Here is a 20,032-nt window from a genome sequence, read left to right on the forward strand (position 1 = left end):
CACTCCGAGTTGTCTACATTGCAGAACAGTTGAGTAGAAGTTGGTACTTGTGATCTCAACAAAGAAACATTGCAGCAGTTGATCTGGAAGTGTTCGTAATCATGGCGTGTCTTTTCTACACGTCTTCTGTAGCAAGGGCCTTGTTTGGGAAGGCCCTCCTCATCTCTTCATAACCAAGGATGACTTCGTCTGTGCCTGATCATTGCTCAGAGGCTGCCGTGTCAAACAGTGACTTGCCTGTGTGATTCAGCCCCCGAAAGTCAACTCATGCGTTCATACCCCCTTCGAACAGATGCTGTTGACAGGTTCAGCTGCCAGTCATTGAAAGATGGGAAAATAAGCCCTGTGCTATCTTTCCCATTCTGTGTTCCACAAGAGAACGGAGAGTATGCTGTAAGATGACCATTAATTAATGGGCTATGTCAGAATGCCAATTGCAAGGGAGGGCACCAGAATGAGATCTCTTGTTGTCTTGTGTGCTCCCTGGGGCATTTGGTGGGCCGCTGTGAGATACAGGAAGCTGAACTAGATGGGCCTATGGCCTGATCCAGTGGGGCTGTTCTTATGTTCTTATGACTGCCTATTGTAGAGGTTCTCAAATATTTAGCACTGGGACCCACTTTTTAGAATGAGAATCTGTCAAGACCCACTGGAAGTGATGTCATGGCTGCAAGTGACTTCATCAAGCAGGGAAATTTTTTAACAATCCTAGGCTGCAATCACTTACCCACACTTACCCAGGAGTATGCCCCATTGACTACCATTGTTAAAATCATATATACAGAGTAACCTGTTAAAAGTACAGATGTGTCACATTTCCCCAAATGCAGTCACATACCATGGTAGTATCAAGTCTAATATATTAAAAATAAAATATTGAAATGAATGGGGACCCACCTGAAATTGGCTGGTGACCAACTTAGTGAGCCGCAACCCAGAGTTTGAGAAACACTGGCCTACTGCTTCTCTGGATGATCTAGTGCTCAGGCCCTGTTTTCTTTCAGTCCAGCTCTACCACATCATTGCATCAAGTGTGGTTAGGTTATTTGATCAGTTTTGACAGAGAGATGCACTGGGGTGGCCCAGTCTTAGTTGAGGCTGTCTGTTGTGTCCCTGCCTGATTCCTAACTAGGCTCTCCTCTCAGGGCTCCTCTGAGGAGGGTAATTCATTACACACACTTCTGAGTGAAAAGTTTCAGTGCTTTGCGTCTCTTACTTTAATTCAGAAAGGTAGTCTTGACTTGGCTGTTAGAGCTTTTGGAAACCCTCCTGATGGGTGGGAATATTTTCTTAGGGTTCATATGGTTAGTAAGTATCTTCTGTATGATATGCTAGTTTTCTGGGTGGAGGGAGTTTTGGGGTGGAGGAGCATGCCATCATGCTCTCACCCCCACCCACAGCAGGGCAGCCCAGGTTTGCTAGTCCTGGGAGAGCCGGGCCTGACCTGCTCATAGATGACCTGTCCCCATGTTTCATTGCTTGACGCCTCCATTTTGGATCTGTGTCTTTTCTTGTTAAGTCTGTAAAGTGCCATGCAGATTGATAGCCGCCTGTTTCCGCTTACCCTGAGTTGTGCAAGAAGACAGGAGGCGCAGGAGACCTGGAGAAGCTGAGGAACTGGGTCAGGGTAGGGACTCCGGTTGGAGGGGAGCTGTCCAGCAAAGTCTGGTCAGCAGGAGTTGGCCTTCAGGCCTCAGCGCACGCAGTAGCAGTCAACAAGCAGACTGCTGCCATTGACTGTTGTGCTCCTTCTGGGACCTCCTCTGGTTCCTGATTCAGGTGCTGGTGCTTGCCTCTCTCTCAAGGCGAGCTGACGAAGTCCTTTAGTGGTGGAGTGGACACTGTGCTGCTCATTCTGGGCTTCTGTGTGGACGTGTTTTTACTGCTTCTGGGGGCAATAAGGTGGGTTCTGGAGCTTAGTGAGGAGTGCCAGATTTCAGGTGCTGATATAATTATGAATATTATTATTTCAGACCCTGTAGCTAGATTGTGATTGAGATGTGTCTGTTACCTCTGGCCATGGGGGGGGGGGTGTCGCGGGCTGTGACTCTCCTTGTTTGTGCTGATGGACTGCCTCAGAGTTCTGCTCCTCTTCTTTGGGAAGTTGCAGCAGGTACTACAAACATTTTGTAACTCTTCTACTCACCAGGAAGTGGACACCATCACACCCCCTCCCCAAATTGGTTTATTTTAAAATAGTTATACTTGTGCGTTTCTCTTAAAACGTTCCAAGCAGTTTATGGTCAAGATTCCTCATCGTGAAACAAACACCGTTTGTGCAGCCAGACCAGCTGGACGTTGTCTCAAATCGAAAAAGGGTTTCATAAAAGCGAGAGGTACTAATCATCAATCGAACGCTGGAATCGTTGGCGCCAGCTGAACCTGACTGGGGAGAGGATCTTGCAAACAGGGCATCGTCATTGAAAAAGAACAGCTCCTCCCGCATGATCTTCCCCCTCCACTGAAAGCAACCGGGGAAGCTGTTTGTGTGCCTTGCCACCATTTGAAGTGCAGTTGGTGGGGATGCATGAGAAGCTGCCCAGTTTGTGGAACTCTGTGCCCTGGGAGAGCCATCTGACCTCTTCTCCCATGTCATTTTAACACTATCTGAACACATGTTTATTCTGGCAAAGATTGAGCCTGCCCATGCCTTACTTATGCCTGATTGCCCATTCTTAGTGATGATGGGCACAATCCTCACCACATTTCCAGCATCCAGGAAAGGGCAATGCAGCTCCAAGGTAAGGGAACAAACTTGGAGGAGGCTTCCATGACTTGCCACCCAACTGCAGGATGCGGCACATGCCCCACTGGCACCGCTATGTCAGTTGGTTAGGATTTGGGCCGATATCTCCTATCTCTGTTTTCTTTTAGCCTGCTTCTTTGTCACTCTTCCCAGTTCCCAAACTGCGTGCTGTATTGCCCCAGGGGCATCATGGGATATTTTAAATTTCCGAGGGAATCACAGCAATGGAGTAGCAGGAGTGTCCTAAAAAAAAATTACCAAGTTACTAAGGGTGCCATGAATAGCAGAAGTTTGGGAACCTTTGTTCTAAGTCACCCACCCACCCCTTTCAGTGCTTTTAAATGTGGGGGCTTGCTGCACTGGGCATTTTGGCTAAAATGGAAAAGTGAGGTCAAACATTTTTTGTAAACAAATCAGTAAAAGTCCTTCTGTCCAAGCAGATCTTTGATTTCACACTGGTTTGCATGGGGAGGAAGGCACTTCCACATACACTGCTCAGTGCTTGTTTTACGACTCTTCTGGTATTATCACCCCTTAGTGATGTTTTTCAAAATGATTATTGGATTCACTACCTAATCTAAATGCAAGTTCAATTTGTTTCTTTCCCCAGGTGTAGAGGAGCGGGAGAACATCTCCAGCCATTGCTTGTTCCCCAGAAGGCTTCTGCTCAGAGGGTGCCATCTGCCGTGTTGTACAGTCAGAAGTACGGCGGCACCCACCCAGATGCTTTCCCCACCTTCGAAGTGAGAGCCCAGGAATCCAAAGGCAAGGATGTAAACCTCCAGTCAGCAACTTGTTTTGCTGGAGAGGCACTTTGGGGCAACCGTGGGGGTGGGTGGGCCAAGGTTTGTTTCCTTTGGGTGTGATTGCTTCTGCACACCCCTGGTTTTCCTTGGGCTTGGTCCTTGGGAGAGCCAGGCATCCCCTCTCAAGGGGCCAGGTTTGGCCACGTTGCTAACATAAGAGGACGGTTTCTCTTGCAGACTGCTGATGGCTACAGGGAGAGGAGAGACAGCCGCTCTTCACCTGCAGCTGCAGGGCCCTCCAGAGCCCAGGATGCAGCCGGCTATGAAAAGGGAGGAACAAGACCCAGCTGCCCATGAACTTGGCAGAAGTGGAGCCTCTCGTTTCCTGCAGCCAGGGTCTGTGCAGGAGTTTCTGACTGGGGAACCTCCTCAGCAGGTGAAACAGGAACCAGAGGAGGGGCTTCAACAGCACTGGGAAGCCCAAAGACAGGAGTTTCCAAAGACTGTGCAATATCCGCCGGGGTGGAGAAACCCACCTCTGCCAAAATCCATGCAGTGGGACTCAAATTCTTTCCAGACATCTTACGAAGGGGCAGCCAACCCCAGCCCGTGGCCTTCAGGAGGGTGGGTGCCCCAAAGCTTGCCCAGGCTCAGTGGAGAGGTCCAGCCTGTCTACGGCAGGCAAGAGCAGCGAGAGAGAAGGAACTACGGGAGCGTGAAGGAAGAGACTCTGAACGAGGACACAGTCAGTCTAGATATCCGGCGCCAGAGATTCAGGCATCACCACTACCAGGAGGCCGAGGGGCCCCGGGAGATCTGCAGGCAGCTGCAGGAACTTTGCCACCAGTGGCTGAGGCCAGAGAGGCGCACCAAGGAGCAGATCCTGGAGCTGCTGATCCTGGAGCAATTCCTGACCATCCTGCCCCAGGAAATTCAAAACTGGGTCAGGGAGCACGGCCCGGAGACATGTGCCCAGGCGGTGGCCTTGTCTGAAGATTTCCTGATGAGGAAGCAAGAGGCCCAGAGAAAAGAACAGCAGGTAGGCAGGTATATTTGTGTTCATTTGTTGCTGTTATCCTCATTAGTCTTTGGACCCAAGCAGGGGGGAGACATGTAAATGGGGGGGGGCAGTTCTGATGTCATGGGAAATCATGGTTTCCTACTACATGACCGAGTACCCGAAAACGGCAGGCTTTTGCACTCCCCCTCTCCTCCCCTTCCGCACCGAAAGTAAACCTTTTAATTTAGTCTAAAAGTTAATTGCATTACACTGAACTTCAGGAACGATGGTTTATAGTGCTAAAACAAACCAGGATCAAGTGGTTGTTTCAGATCCTGGTTTGTTCCCGTACCATGGTATGAAGTCAACCACAGTTGTCTGAGTTTGAACGTAACGTGGTGCTGTAGTTTGGTGGGGATTCATCCTGGCACCCTTGGTAAAGCACCTTGCATGTAATAACCCCCTAATGAATGAATGAAACTTTGAATTAACTGGAGGGGTATTTATTTAACGTAAATTAGAGATGTGCTGAAATCTCCTTTTATGAAGCACTATTCGTGGCTGGGACACACAGAGTTTGCCGTGCTTGAGCCTTGCACTCTTTTTGTCATGGGTACAAGAGTATATGTTTGAAGGGGGGAGGAGAATAGCCCATCTGATAAGGATTGGGGTTTTCTAGCTGACCCATCAATTCAGTTCATCACAAACTGTCCCAATGACTTGTCAATCGTGTGCACTGCCACTGGATTATGACCCCTCTGATGGTAAGGACTCAAGAACTGCTCTGTAGCTTGTTGCGGAGAGGTGGTCTATACGTGTAGCAGGATCAAGTGTGGGAGTGGACTGTACCATTCCGGAATATAGGTGGCATGTTCCCCCATGCAAAAGAACTCCTTGCAGGTTAAAACTAGCATGCCCAAGGGATGCCCTCTCTAGCCCTTCTCTATGCTCTTTGCTGCGATGGGGAAGTTTTCTATTTTCCCTTTTAACACAAGACAATGGGCAAAAATGGTGCCCTTTACCTACAGTCTTGGACCCGTAAGTGCTTATCTGCAGGGCAGCCTGTATCCCGCATCCAGCCTACAGGCCTGAAGGTGATGCAGCAGAGTCTGCCACCTCCTTCTGCGGCATGTGTCAATCCAACCTGATTCTCAGAATGCTGGACTTGGACTTGGACCTGGAAGATCCAGGTTCAAATTCCCACTCAGCCAGGAAGCTTTCTGGGTGACCTTGGGCCAGTCACTATCTCTCAGCTTAGTCTACCTCACAGGGTTGTTGTGAGGACAAAAGGAGGGGAGCAACTACTCTCAGCCTGAGTCACTATTTAAAATTACAAATAAAAATCAAAAAATAATTAAAAGATAAATAAAGCAGGACAGTGGAGACAGCCTATTAAGAGGCAATGTACTTCTGAATACAGAAGTTTACTCAGCGTGTGGTCGGTCTGTGGAAATCCTTGCCACAGGATGTGGTGCTGGCGTCTAGCCTAGACGCCTTTAAAAGGGAATTGGACAAGTTTCTGGAGGAAAAATCCATTATGGGGTACAAGCCATGATGTGTATGCGCAACCTCCTGATTTTAGAAATGGGCTATGTCAGAATGCCAGATGCAAGGGAGGGCACCAGGATGAGGTCTCTTGTTATCTGGTGTGCTCCCTGAGGCATTTGGTGGGCCGCTGTGAGATACAGGAAGCTGGACTAGATGGGCCTATGGCCTGATCCAGTGGGGCTGTTCTTATGTTCTTATGTTATGTAATACCAGTTGCTGAGGAGTGAACAGGAGGGAAGGCTACCTGGGCTGTTGCCTTGCTGTCCTCCCTGGGGGCTCACTGGCTGTCTCCTGCTGGAAACAGGAAGCTGGGCTAGATGGACTGTTCTTCTCCTCCACCAATAAACTTTCTAACATTGTCACTGAAGTGGGTCCAGGGTTGGTGATGTGCTGGTCGAGGGCAGGCTTATGAGACCCGATTCTCTGCGGAGTCACAAGACCTTTCTGAAGTTGACTTCCCGCTTCCCCACAGGCGCTGTGGACCTTTGAGGATGTCGTTGCGAACACACCTCTGGCTCAGCCAGTGCCGTATCCCACAGCAGTGCAACAGATCCATTACCCCACGGTGGCACTACCAGTGCAGTACCCAGCCCTGGGCCAGCAGGCACAGTATCCTGCCATTGGACAGCAGGCCCCCAATCCCATCATGACGGAGCGAGTGCCGCCAGATGCCGGGAGAATGCTGATCTGCAGGGAGCCTGTGCCAGAGGGCGGCAGGAGCCTACGGCCGTATGGTAATCATTCCCCATGGTTGTCAGTATGGGCATTGCAGGGGAGCCGTAGTCTGGAGTCCCTTTGCATGTATGTTCCATTGTGAGGACGATTGCATTGTGCAAACTGTGAAATCTGTTTCCGAGTGCAGCACCCGGAGAATCTCCAAGTTCGTTTTTTAAAAAACAAATTCAAGTTCCTAGCTCTCAAGGTCCAGAGGCCTCCTGGTGGCCAGTGGTCATCCTCCTTGGACCTGTGAGGAGTGAAAAGGGGAAGGTTAGGTAGAAAGAAGGGGATAGGATAATGGTGCGCACCATTTATCTCAGAATGCCAGATGCGAGGGAGGGCACCAGGATGCAGGTCTCTTGTTGCCTCATGTGCTCCCTGAGGCATTTGGTGGGCCACTGTGAGACACAGGAAGCTGGACTAGATGGGTCTGTGGCCTGATCCCACGGGGCTCTTCTTATGTTCCTATGTTCATATGATCGACCCCTCACTCCCCGATCTGAAGTGGGCGATGTACCAGTGCTGTACTGGGGAGGGCAGAAGTGTGCTGTAGTATAGGGCTTTTGGGTTCAACGTAGACAATGTTGCAATTGTCAGGGTTAGGTCTTCTCTATTATCTGGTAGGAAAAGCAGCACACCAGAGCCGCTACACTAGCCTGGCTCTACAGTACAATGCCTGCAGTGCTGGGGCAGACCTGACCTGAGAAGCTTTACATTTGGTTGCTGAGCAACTGTAAGGTTAGGATGGGAGCCAGCCTGGGTCTGCAAGATGCCCAAAGCAAGAAGCAAAGGTCACTTGGTTGCACTGCTTCTGAGGCCCCCAAGGCCTTCCTCTCCGCTTCTGGGCTAGAAGGTTGTGTTGCAGCAGTGTGGGGGAACAGAATGAGCGTTGTCTGTCTGGGTATAGAACTGGTGGCAGCGTAACGTTTAATAATCCTTGATTGGCATAAAAATGATGTCGCAGACCAAAGCCCTAACCAGTGTGGTTGTGTTTTGTTACTTCCATCTGCGCTCAGGACCTATCCAGGAGTTCCGGAGGCCCCTCACGAACGCAGAGAGGATGCGGAACCGGAGGATGCGGAACCGGAAACAGCGGCTGGAGACCAGCATGCAACTGGTCGAGTCGGCCTCGAGAGCCCCCTCAATGCTTCTGGACGCCATGCGGGGGCTGCACAGGCAGGACCTGAAGGCCTTTGACAGGGCCCGGCAAGAGGAAAGGCAACACCGGAAACAGGAAAGGCGGCAAGACAGGGCCACGGCTCAGCTGCTGGTCAGTGCCATCGAACGCTCCCACCATGACCTGGGGGAATTCTTGGGAAGGCAAACCACCACAATGGCGGCCATTGCAGCGGTGTTTACTGGCCAGCGGTGGCCCACACATGGAGCATACGTTGGTCACAGTAATCCACCGTGGGGGCCGCCAGAGCCGGGGTCTGGAACCCCTCTCCCGCCAGGCCACGCACCTGGCATGCCTTTGGAGCCCCTTACTGGTCCAGCAGTTCCTTGTCCGGTGCCTCCTCTGGCTGCCCCGGGTGGCGTCTGCGACCCGGTCCCTGAACCACCTCCAACAGACGGACCGCAGCAGGATGCTGCTCCAGATTCACCCACGCCTTCGACGTCTGACACCGCGTCTCGTTCCCTGGATGCAAGGCCAAACAGAGGAGCCAAACGGAAGACGTGGGAATGACCGGTGCTGACTCTCCCTCCGACCTCTTGTTTAAGTAAAATCTGGACATCCGTTTCTCACCAGGCAGGGTTTCCAGCACCCAATCGCCCGCCTTTAATAGGACAACCCCTCTATCTATGCAAAAGGCTGTAAGCAAAGTCCCATTCTGAGCACTAGTCAGAGCTTTGTGGTTGAAACTTGTGTGGTCAGAGTGGATACAAGGGTGGGCTTTGATCTCAGAGAACTGGATTCGAGTTCATGGACTCATTGTGCGGCTTTGAGCAAGTCACCTCACCCCTTTTGTAAAATGGGACTAATAAGCTGACTCCATGGGGTAGTTATGTGGGCAAAGACCGTACACAGTGGCGTAGCTAAGGGGGTGCAGGGGTAGCAGTTGCTCCAGGCATCAAGCTTTAGGGGGGCAACAAGCTGAGCTTGACAGTAGTGACCAAAATTGTAAAAATCTTGGTATATGTGAATAATACCATCGTGTTATATATCATTGGAAAGGTAATTCAAGGCAGAATGCGGTGCAACAAACTGCACTGGAATATCTGTATTCTATCAAAAGTTATGGCCAATTAACCAAAAAATGAAAACACAACTGGCTTGTGGAACAAAAAGTGGATTTGCTTAACTCCAATCTGACCTATAAGACTGATTGTTCTGAGTGCCAATGAGATGTTATTATGATACAGCATGGAACCAATAACTTTTTATTTATTTACTTAATTAAATTTGATTTTATCATGCAGGGGGGCTACAAAATCTCCTTTGACCCCAGCTACCAGATAGATGCCTTAGCTATGCCACTGACTGGGGGGAGGCAGCAAAGCAAGTGGGTGGTGAGCTGCTGGGGGGAGGAGGTGGGTTCCTCCCAATTTTCACTTTTTAAAAAGCCCAGGCGTGATGTCACTTCTGGTTGTGACATCACTTCCAGGGCAACATTTTGAACTTGGCACCGGGCTACACAATCGTTAGCTACGCCACTGACCGTACAGCACTTTGCAAACATAAAGCACCATAAATTATACACCTTTTAGCTTTTTATATCTTCCAAGCAATTAAAGAGGGTTGAACCCACAAACTAATTAAGCTATGTTCTAATGAAGCTATGTCTGATCAAATGAAAGTCCTGCTGATACCACTACTGGTACTACTTTTTCTCAATTACGCCTTCATTTGCAGAATGTTGCACACTCTCTGTTGGGTTATGCCTCAGAGGAATCTCGTGAGGGAGATCACAGGTATACCCATTTTCCAGCTAAAGGAAACTAAGACTGAGGCCCCAAATCCTATCCACCTTTCCATCGCTGTTGCAACTGCTGCTCAGCCCCAAGGTAAGAGAACAAACATTCATTTACCTTGAGGAAACCTCTGTGACTGCCCCCCCAACAGGATGCAACACAAGCCCTGTTGGCACAGCTGCCTCAATGCTGGAACATCAGATAGGATTGGGCTCTGAGATAACAGTTCCTTTTTTGTTTCCAAACTGTTCTTTAAATAATGTTCTTATGGCGATTTTGCTGTAAAATCATTGCATTTCTACTGGTGGGGGCATCCTGGAGTGGTCAACTGGCCCTACTTGTTTCACTTTATCCTTTCTAGTTTTGGTTTCATCTGTGGAACTCCTTGCCACAGAAAGTGGTGATGGCATCTTGCCAAGATGCCTTTAAGAGGGGATTGGACAAATTTCTGGAGGAAAAGTCTACCACAGGTTACAAGTCATGATAGGTATGTGCAAGCCCCTGATTTGAGAAGTAGACTACCTCAGAATGCCAGGTGCAGGGGAGGGCACCAGGACGCAGGTTGTATCTTCCTGTCTTTTGTGCTCCTTGAAGCATTTGGTGGGCCACTGTGAGATGCAAGAAGCTGATTGGACTTTGGCCTGATCCATCAGGGCTTTTCTTTTTTTCCCTTAATTAGAAAATTTTTTTCTTAATTGTTTTTTCTTAATTAGATTTTCCTGCAGTTCTGTCTATGCAGGGCCTGCAAACTGGATGCAGGGTTGCTGTCAACATCCCAGATACACCCTTTTGAATCTCCCACCAGAGTGGAAAAAGAAACAGCTGTGGCTTCTCCCATCCACTTCAAGTCCCAAAATTTGTCCCCTCTTCCAGTACATTCTTCAATGTTCCTGAACCTGGGTGGGAAGCTCTTCTTGCTGGAAAGGGTACATCTACGCAGGCAACAGCAGCTGTCTGCTTCAGAATGCCCTGAGGCAGAATCCTGCTTGGCACAGCAGATAAACAGACCCAGAGCCATCAGGCAGGACATTGCTCTGAATTCCAAGCATCAGAGGATTTCGTGTGTATTTGCAGTGTCTACCATGCATGGCCCAGTCCTCATTAGGTAACCCTGAAGTCATTCTTCCGATCCTCCTAGTTTTGTTAGCTGTCTTAAGCAGAACGACCTGCTTGGCGCAATCACCATACTAAAGTGGCCGGCTGTAGGTATAGATGAGCCAGCACACCCTGGAGTGCAGCGCCCACACTTCCCTCTCTGCTGGTTTCATTATAGGAGAGCTGGTTCTTGTGTGCAAGCCTAGCCCAGCTCACAGACGATCCATGTTCACCAGGCACATGAGAGGGAAGTGAGAGCGCACATGCTAGCCGCACTCGCTGGCCACACCTCCCCAGTTGGCTGTGCATTTCGTGTTTCCTTGAGATGGGCAGAGCTGACTGTGAGGAGGGTTCCCCCATGCATTTTGGGAATGCTGAAATTCTTCCCACATTCTCTGGGAAGGAAGGCTGGCATTCCTACTGCTGGGATGCCCCTCCTCCTGGAAGGTAGGATCGGAACCTCTATGAACAAATATTCCTCCCACACTGGGGGCATCCCATGGTATTCCCCAGTTCCGGTTCTACCTTCTAGGAACGAGGACGGACCTCTGTCGTGCTCTGGCACGACATCAGTATTTTTTCCTTTTTCCTTTTATTTTTTAAATTTTTTCTTCTTCCTTGGAGCAGGGGGGTGAACTTCCCCCCCCCCGTCCCCCAGACTCTGAACAGCAGCCAGAGCCTGTCTGCTGGTGGAACTCAGTGCTGCCTCCCCTTTCACTATGAGCGGACAGGAATGGCGGGTTGAGGCAGCATGGGAGGCTTCCGACCCCCTCCCCGGTGCAGAGCCAGTGGCGGACCCACGCCAGCAGCAGCAGCTGCAGCAGCAGCAAGGAGCACCGGAGCCACGTGGCAGGCGCCATCTTGGGCCCTCCCCCCTTCCCCGCAAAAGGGACTCAGGCCGGTGGCAGCCCAGCGGTGGTGCGCTCTGCAGAGGCTTGCCGGGGTGGCGAAGCGTCCACCGGTCGCCGCTCCCCCCAAGTGGGAATGGCGGCAGCAGCAAGGAGGCGGCAGGGTCCCCCCCTCAACCAGCGCAGCTCCCCGCAGACCTCCAGTAAGGCAGGCCCCAGTGACGCTGCACCCCACAGGAGGCCCACCGGGGCGGCGAAGCACTTCGCGGCGTATTGAAGCAAGGTCACCACAGACGGCTGTTTGCTGAAGATAGTGACCAGGGCTACTCTTTGGAGTCCAAGACCAAGCCCGGGAACCGCTTCTAGAGGGTGCCGTGGTACAAGGTGCAGGAGAAGCACCAGCACTTGCGAGCAACGATTCGCCACCTGCTGGACATCGGAGCAGTCAAGCCAGTCCCGCCAGCGCAGAGGGGCAAGGGAGTCCACTCCACCTTCTTCCTGGTCCCAAAGAAGAACGGCAGCACGAGATCGATCCTCGACCTCAAGTGGCTGAACCAGTTCCTCTGGAAGCACTGTTTCGAGAGGGCACATGGGCCTGCTCCTGGACACTACCGAGTGCAGGGTCTCTCTGTCCCCGGAGAGGTGGAAGAAGATGTGGCAACTTCTGGAGACACTGCTCGCGACACAGCAACAGGATGTGTTGATGCTAGCCAGGCTGCTGGGCATGATGGTGTCTTGCCAGGACGTTATGCCATGCCTGGCACGCTTCCATGCCAGGGCGCTTCAGAGATTCCTCCTGCGCTTTCCGCAAGAGATAGAGAACAACGTCCACTACAAGACCTCCATCCCTCCCAAGGTCAGGAAGGAGCTGGCGTGGTGGAGGAGCCGCTCCAAAATGGCAGAGGGTTCCCCACTCTGCAACCCGGAGTGGACAGTGATCACCATGGACGCCAGCCTTCTGGGGTAGGGAACCCACACAAGGGGGGCGGTCGCCCAGGGAGCCTGGTCCAGGGAGGAGTCCCACATGCACATCAACCTGCTGGAACTCAGAACCATCCGTCTGGCGCTGGGCAAATTTGCCCACCTGATCCACGGCCAACAAGTTCTAGTGAGGGCGGACAACATAACTGCCAAGGCTTACATGAAAAAACAAGGAGACCTACGATCCACAGCCCTCCACAAAGTGGCGGCAGCCATCATCACTTGGGCCGAAGACCATCTCGTAGCCATATGGGTGGAGCACATGGCCGGAGTGGACAATGCCGCAGCGGATTGGCTAAGCAGGCGGTGGATAATGGAGATAGAATGGCAGCTAAACCCGCGGGTCTTCAGCCTGGTGAGAGAAAGGTTCAGGACCCCACTCGCGGACCTCTTTGCCACAAGAGAGAACGCACAAATCCAAAGATTTTCGCATGGGTCCCACAAGAGGGGGCAGAGGCCATAGACGCTCTCAGCAACCCCTGGCCTCAGGGTTTTCTGTATGCCTTTCAACCAGTTCTGCCACTCCAGCTTCTCCTCAACAGAATCAAGCAGCTCCGGGCCGAAGTCATTCTGATCGCTCCCAAGTGGCCCAGAAGTCCGTGGTTCCCAGAGCGCCTACGCCTGTCAACACAGAACCATTGGACATTCCCACTACAGCAGGACCTCCTGCTCCAGGGCCCGATGGCACATCCTCAGCCACACCTCTTCAATCTGACAGCATGGAGGTTGAGCGGAGCATGCTAGTCAGTCTGGGGTGTTCTGACAGGGTCACAGCCACCTTGCTGGCCTCACGTAAGTCTTCCACGAGGAAGGTGCCAGTCTACCTGGTGCACCTTTATTAGGTGGGCGGAGGCTAGGGGGGTCATGGCGGTCATGGCTAGGGTAAAGCATGTCTTGGCCTTCCTGCAGGAGGGCCTGGACAAGGGTCTGTCCACCAACATACTCAAGAGGCAGGTGGCAGCCCTCCGCAGCATGCTGGGAGCGGGCTCAGGGGAATCCCTGTCATTCCATCCTCACATCTGCAGGTTCCTGAGGGGGGGGGGGTGGCACTGCTGAACCCTCCGACGGTATACAGGTTCCCTAGCTGGGGCCTGAACAAGGTTCTGGAGGCCTTCACTCAGGCATCCTTCGAGCCTCTGGCCTCACGTTCAAGGTTCTCTTCCTGGTGGCGATTACCTCAGCCAGGAGAATCTCAGAGCTTGGGGCCTGGTCCATCAACCCCAAGCTGCGCATTTTCCATAAGGACCAGGTGGTACTCCACCTGGATCCGACCTTTGTCCCAAAGGCCAACTCCCTATTTTACAGGGCCCAGGAACTGATTCTCCTTCCTTCTGCCCCAAGCCGGTGCACCCCAGGGAGAAGGCATGGCACACTCTGGACGCGCGTAGGGCATTACGTTATTACACCAGGCACACTAGAGACTTCAGGAAGTCAGAGTCCCTGTTTGTAACCTACAAGAGCGCCAACCAAGGCCACAAGGCCTCATCCAGCTCGCTAGCGCACTGGTTAAAGGTGCACATATGGCTGGAGGCCAGAGGGGAAGTTCCCCCAGAAGGGATCACAGCCCATTCCCTCAGGAGCGCTGCCACCTTGGCGGTGTTCGACGGGTACGCATCCCTCACTGAAATCTGTAGGGTGGCGACGTGGTCTTCAGTCCACACCTTCGCCAAGCGCTACCGGATAACCACAGCCGCTTCATCGGACGCCGCTATGGGGCGTAAGGTGTTGCAACAGGTGGTTAGGCCGTGAGCAACCCCTCCCTGGCCCACCCTTCTGGTTGGCTCTGGTATATCCCAGCAGTAGGAATGCCAGCCTTCCTTCACAGAGAAAGTAGGAATTTCTTACCTGAGGATTCCAGTTCTGGGAAAGGAAGGATGGCATTCCGGCCGCCGCTGCTCCAGCTCGGGGGGGGGGTGCACTGCTACTTCAGACCTCCCCATGGGGGGCAGGAAACCCTAGCGGGTATTCTTTGCACAGTTGTTGGGGTTGGTTGGTTGTTGTGGTTCGTTTGTAGTTACTCCTACAGTTGGCTTGGTATCGCCATAGTCAACCCTCGCGGCGGACACGCCACAAATCAAGGGCCAGGCCACTGCAGAGGAGCAGGGGGCATCAGGTCTTTTCCTGCTTGCAGAGTTCGGACTGGGGAATACCATGGGATGCCCCCAACGTGGGAGGAGTCTTTGTTCATAGCGGTTCCGATCCTACCTTCCAGGAGGAGGGGCATCCCAGCAGTAGGAATGCCATCCTTCCTTTCCCAGAACTGGAATTCTCAGGTAAGAAATTCCTCCTTTCAGCTCTGCCCCTTGCGGACCAAGGCTATGCCTGTGGAAGTCAGGATCATGGCTGTCTGATGCGCACCCACATCTCCCTAGTGTTTTTGCCTGAAAAGGGCTCTAGGACCAGCACTACCCTCAAGAACAAATGGAGGCCAGGAACTTCGTGTGTGCATCAGGGAGAACATGGAGCTGATTCACATATGCAGAAGGAGCTGCCTGAATTGTACCACTTTAAACGATTTGTGGAAGAATTGCGTATTTGATTATTCCCTCATTAAAATCCCTGCACATAGAAACCTAGCAGATCAGTAAGACAAGTTTCAGCCTACCATTTTCCCTGCTCTCTTGAATCAACCCTAAAGCCATAGCAATGGACTCCAGCTGTCCTGAATGCAAGCATAGGGTTCCCACCATTTTACACCTGCCCTCGCTCCTGTGTCTCTGGCAGTAGCTTGATCCTGTGCAGCGAAAAGCTTTACTTGCCAAGTTCTGCAGCTGCTGCTAAAGACAAAGGGGCAGACCGGGTCATGCTTTTTTTCTGATTACTCTGGTGAGTTGACCTCCCAAGATTGAAGTATCACCCTGTATTCCCTCGATCACACTGGCTTCCTCCTTAAAACTTGGTTTAAAAAAAAAAATGCCATCAACTCTCCCTTCACCAGAAGCAGTCTGGTTCAGACAATCTGCCTCGAAAACCTCTTCAGATCGGCGCCTCCTGGAACAGGTCGTTCCGTTTTACAGTTTTTAATAAGTGCTATTTTTAAAATGAACTCCATGTATCTTTGCAAATGTGTATTTATTTGTAAATGTATTTGAGCTTTAAATGTCAGGAAGAAACAAGTCGGCATAATGGAGCTTGGAAAAATGGGAGGGGGTGAGTCCCAACTGATGAGGTTTCTGGAAGCCGAGGGGGTCCTGGAGCTGTCCCATTTTCTTTCTGGCTGTGGGCCGTGTGACTTTTCCCTCTCCCCTTTCCAAATGTGGATTGGGAAGTCAGGTATAAAACAGCATAGAAGCACACACTTCAGTATGTCAGAATAGCCAGGTGTAAAGCTGACATGAGCCCATGAAACTTTGGGGCTCTCCACAGGTTTGCATCTGACTGTGCTACAAAGATCACTACAAAAATCACATCTGACACCAGCAATTTTCAAACTGTGTCCCAGGTATGTACCTTGAAGGCATAACATGGGTTCCTGGGTGAGAAGATTGGACCAGTGGACAAGGCTGGACGAGAGATTATCCACATCTACTTGATGTGCTCCTGTAATGCACACTCAGGCACATTGTGTAAACTGCACACTCTGGTCTGGTTCTCACTCTGTGTGTGGCCGCTGTGAGATACAGGAAGCTGGACTAGATGGGCCTATGGCCTGATCCAGTGGGGCTGTTCTTACGTTCTTATGGCCTGAGTGTGTGGCCTGGTTGTACCATTTCAGACTGAAGATGGGGCCTTCCATGATGGAGCGCTTCTCTAGTCACAAAGATTCCCTGAATGTAGAACATTAGAAGGTCAAGGAGAAGGATTCTAGAATGGGTTGATGTGTCAATTTTCTGTGTGAAGGAATCTGCCACCCCCCAAGGGAACATTCTGTCATCTTAGCCTCCCCTGCTGTTTGAAATGGTGCAATTCAGGCACAAGTTTGTCACATGAAACTAAGCTTTGATTCTAACCAGGATGTCCATGAAAGCCAACTACATGACTGCATGAACGGAGGCAGCACTTAGAACATCTCCCAGAATCCTCCGCATCATTCACAGATTCTGTGATGGACACTCAGGGGTTCCTCAGACAACCTTTCAGTGGCTCTCAAAAAGCAGAGCACTTGAAAACCAGCAGGCTTTTTCCCTACCTGAACAATTAGGACACCTGCAAGGGCTCCAGACCTGCACTGAGACTCATCCAGAGTGACTTTGCTTTAAAGTGGGAATTTCCTCCCCTTTTAAAACAAAAACCATTATTGCAGCATGGAAATCCCCCCAAATATCAGGTTAAGCGGCTTTTAAATTCAGGTTTCCGCAGGTGAATTTTCTTCTCACGTTTTTAAAACATTCAATAAAGTTTGTAATTTTGGGATTCTTGGCCTTTTCTTCCCATACGTTTCTCCATCTTCTTTTTCAAAGGGGGTTTCAAACTGTGATGCTTCAGCCAGTGCATGATGGTTTCTGAAGACTTTGTAGGGAGTAAAAAAGGAGAAACCACTTTCCACTTGGGCTTCCGGTCTTTATGACACATTGAGGATGGCACATTCAAATAGCTTCCTGCATTTGAAGACATTAAGCCATTTTCGCCCAACATTGCATTTATTATTATTATTATTATTATTATTATTATTATTATTATTATTATTATTATTATACAGCTATTTATACAGACCCTTTCTTGGTCATCAGATTTCTCCTCAGACTTTAATTCAAGGCAGTTTACATGGGCAGGCTGTTCTAAATCCCCGCAGGGATTTTTACAATTAAAGAAGGTTCTATCTTTCAAGAACCACAACATTTCAGATGGATCTTTGCTGATCTGGTATCAGATTCTGGCCTCCAGTTTCCACCCACGCAGGCTGACAAGCAGCTCCTTCATCTCTCACTTGAAGGATGGCCAAAACGCTTACAGGTGGAATAACTCGACTTGGCTTGTCAGCTGCTTCAAGGTCTTGCCATTCACGGTGCCGGTGGCCTCGAACTGGCAACCTTCAGATGTTCTCTTCAGGCAAAGGAGGCTCAACCCTCTAGACCAGACCTCCTGCCTCCAGGAGGTTGCATATATGCAACAGGGACCAAATCTGTACACCTGTGGGCTGGGTAAAAATGGATTAAAGCAGTAATTCACCAAGTGGGGCCCCGGACACACTGATGCAGAATGAACGAATGGGGCTGGGGCTGTTGTTCATCTCCCAGCAGCTCCAGGCAGGATCCAGAAGTATCCTTGTCTAAAATCCTGGTGAGCTGTGGGCAGGCAGCATAGCCAGTGCCACGTTAGCTGGACCAGCGCACTGACCTCAGGCATGGGAGCATCATATGAGCATTGCTAGAGTGCCCAATGAATAAGATATGAATTACTTCTACCATGATCCTAAAGTATCTACCCATTGCCCCTCTGCATGATTCCCTGTTCTGGACTTGTCTCCTTTTAGTACTTTTCCACTGTGTTGGGATCATTTGAGCCCCAAATCTATCCCCACCGCCAGTGCTGGGGGTGCAGCCTGGGGGTGACGACAACCAGAAGGCTAAGTAAAATTCTTTTTGAAAACTTTTTAAAAAGTAAAAATACTTTTTACTTACTTCTGTGTAGATGCTAGGATTGCCTATTTATCTCCTTGTGCATACCACTTTGGACACCATATGTTAAAGGAGACAAAAGGGATGGGGATATATCTGAAAGGGGATAAGATTTGGCAATTAATTGGACTACGTATTTTTAAAAACTATGTTCAAGATAAACACTTATACACACAGTAAATAGCAAAATACCATCTTAGAAGAGGCATTCCTCTTCAGTTTTTTGCAGAAAAGAATGCTTCTTCTAAGACAGCGGTTTTCAACCGCTGTGCCGCAGCACATAAATGACCTGGAGACAGGGGTGAGCAGTGAGGTGGCAAAGTTTGCAGACGACACCAAACTTTCCGAGTGGTGAAGACCAGACGTGATTGTGAGGAGCTCCAGAAGGATTTCTCCAAACTGGCAGAGTGGGCAGCAAAATGGCAGATGCGTTTCAATGTAAGTAAATGTAAAGTCATGCACATTGGGGCAAAAAATCAAAACTTCACATATAGGCTAATGGGTTCTGAGCTATCTGTGACAGATCAGGAGAGAGATCTTGGGGTGGTGGTGGACAGGTCGATGAAAGTGTTGACCCAATGTGCGGCGGCAGTGAAGAAGGCCAATTCTATGCTTGGGATCATTAGAAAAGGTATTGAGAACAAAACAGCTAATATTATAATGCCATTGTACAAATCGATGGTAAGGCCACACCTGGAGTATTGTGTCCAGTTCCGGTCGCCACATCTCAAAAAGGGCATAGTGGAAATGGAAAAGGTGCAAAAGAGAGCGACTAAGATGATTACTGGGCTGGGGCACCTTCCTTATGAGAAAAGGCTATGGCGTTTGGGCCTCTTCAGCCTAGAAAAGAGACGCCTGAGGGGGGACATGATTGAGACATACAAAATTATGCAGGGGATGGACAGAGTGGATAGAGAGATGCTCTTTACACTCTCACATAACACCAGAACCAGGGGATATCCACTAAAATTGAGTGTTGGGCGGGTTAGGACAGACAAAAGAAAATATTTCTTTACTCAGCTTGTGGTCGATCTGTGGAACTCCTTGCTGCAGGATGTGGTGACGGCATCTGGCCTGGACGCCTTTAAAAGGGGATTGGACAAGTTTCTGGAGGAAAAATCCATTACGGGGTACAAGCCATGATGTGTATGCGCAACCTCCTGATTTTAGAAATGGGCTATGTCAGAATGCCAGATGCAAGGGAGGGCACCAGGATGAGGTCTCTTGTTAGCAGGTGTGCTCCCTGGGGCATTTGGTGGGCCACTGTGAGATAAAGGAAGCTGGACTAGATGGGCCTATGGCCTGATCCAGTAGGACTCTTCTTATGCCTCAGGTGTGCCATGGGGCCAAGGAGTCAGGTGGCGGCGGCAGCTGCGGGCGTGGGAGTTGGAGCCTTGCAAGGCAGCAGGAGTAAAAGGGGCAGCCCGCTTTGATGCTCCTGCTGTTGTTGGGCAGCCAGCCAGCCAGCCAAGCAGCTAGAGAAGCCTGGAAGAGCTCCTGGCTGGCAGAGTGAGGGTGAGCAGCAGCAAGAGAAAGGAGTGAGTGAGAGTGAGCCTGAAGGTGAAAGCAGAAGAAGCTGGCTGGAAAGGATCCTAGAGAGAACCTTTTCCTTGGCAGCAATGCCCCAAAGTGACCCTGCCAGCGTTGCCTCCCCTGGCAAGGCTTTGGCTTTAAGGGTATGGGCCACAATCCGATCCACACTTACCTAGGAGAAAGCCCCATTGACTATAATGGGGCTTACTTCTAAGTAGACGTACAGAGGCTTGGTCGCACTGTTTCTTGAATACATGAGCAGGCAAGTGATGCTTTTCTTCCCCAGCCACCCACCCACCTCCTCCCCTCCTGCACACACATCCCCCCATCACACTTGCAGTGAACCC

General features: G+C 50.6%; 2 protein-coding genes across 2 annotated transcripts in view; one reads left to right on the top strand and one right to left on the bottom strand.

The window, feature by feature from the left end:
- LOC136640318 (zinc finger protein 271-like) overlaps positions 1–20,032 on the bottom strand; it is a 208,097-nt gene that overhangs the window by 108,244 nt on the left and 79,821 nt on the right. The window lies entirely within an intron of this gene.
- The window catches only part of LOC136641304 (uncharacterized), a 37,665-nt gene continuing 21,379 nt past the window's right edge, over positions 3,747–20,032 (top strand). The window contains exons 1-13 of the mRNA XM_066617018.1: positions 3,747–4,531; positions 6,513–6,774; positions 7,774–8,434; positions 10,476–10,596; positions 11,549–11,743; positions 11,980–12,270; positions 12,356–12,576; positions 12,664–12,949; positions 13,137–13,386; positions 13,716–13,846; positions 13,936–14,328; positions 14,726–14,867; positions 19,608–19,690. Coding sequence (XP_066473115.1) covers positions 3,803–4,531; positions 6,513–6,774; positions 7,774–8,434; positions 10,476–10,596; positions 11,549–11,743; positions 11,980–12,270; positions 12,356–12,576; positions 12,664–12,949; positions 13,137–13,386; positions 13,716–13,846; positions 13,936–14,328; positions 14,726–14,867; positions 19,608–19,690 — 3,765 coding nt within the window. The 5' untranslated portion in view covers positions 3,747–3,802. The remainder of the gene's footprint in view (positions 4,532–6,512; positions 6,775–7,773; positions 8,435–10,475; positions 10,597–11,548; positions 11,744–11,979; positions 12,271–12,355; positions 12,577–12,663; positions 12,950–13,136; positions 13,387–13,715; positions 13,847–13,935; positions 14,329–14,725; positions 14,868–19,607; positions 19,691–20,032) is intronic.

This window comes from Tiliqua scincoides, chromosome 2 (genome assembly GCF_035046505.1).
Source record: "Tiliqua scincoides isolate rTilSci1 chromosome 2, rTilSci1.hap2, whole genome shotgun sequence".
In the NCBI taxonomy this organism is placed as follows: domain Eukaryota; kingdom Metazoa; phylum Chordata; class Lepidosauria; order Squamata; family Scincidae; genus Tiliqua; species Tiliqua scincoides.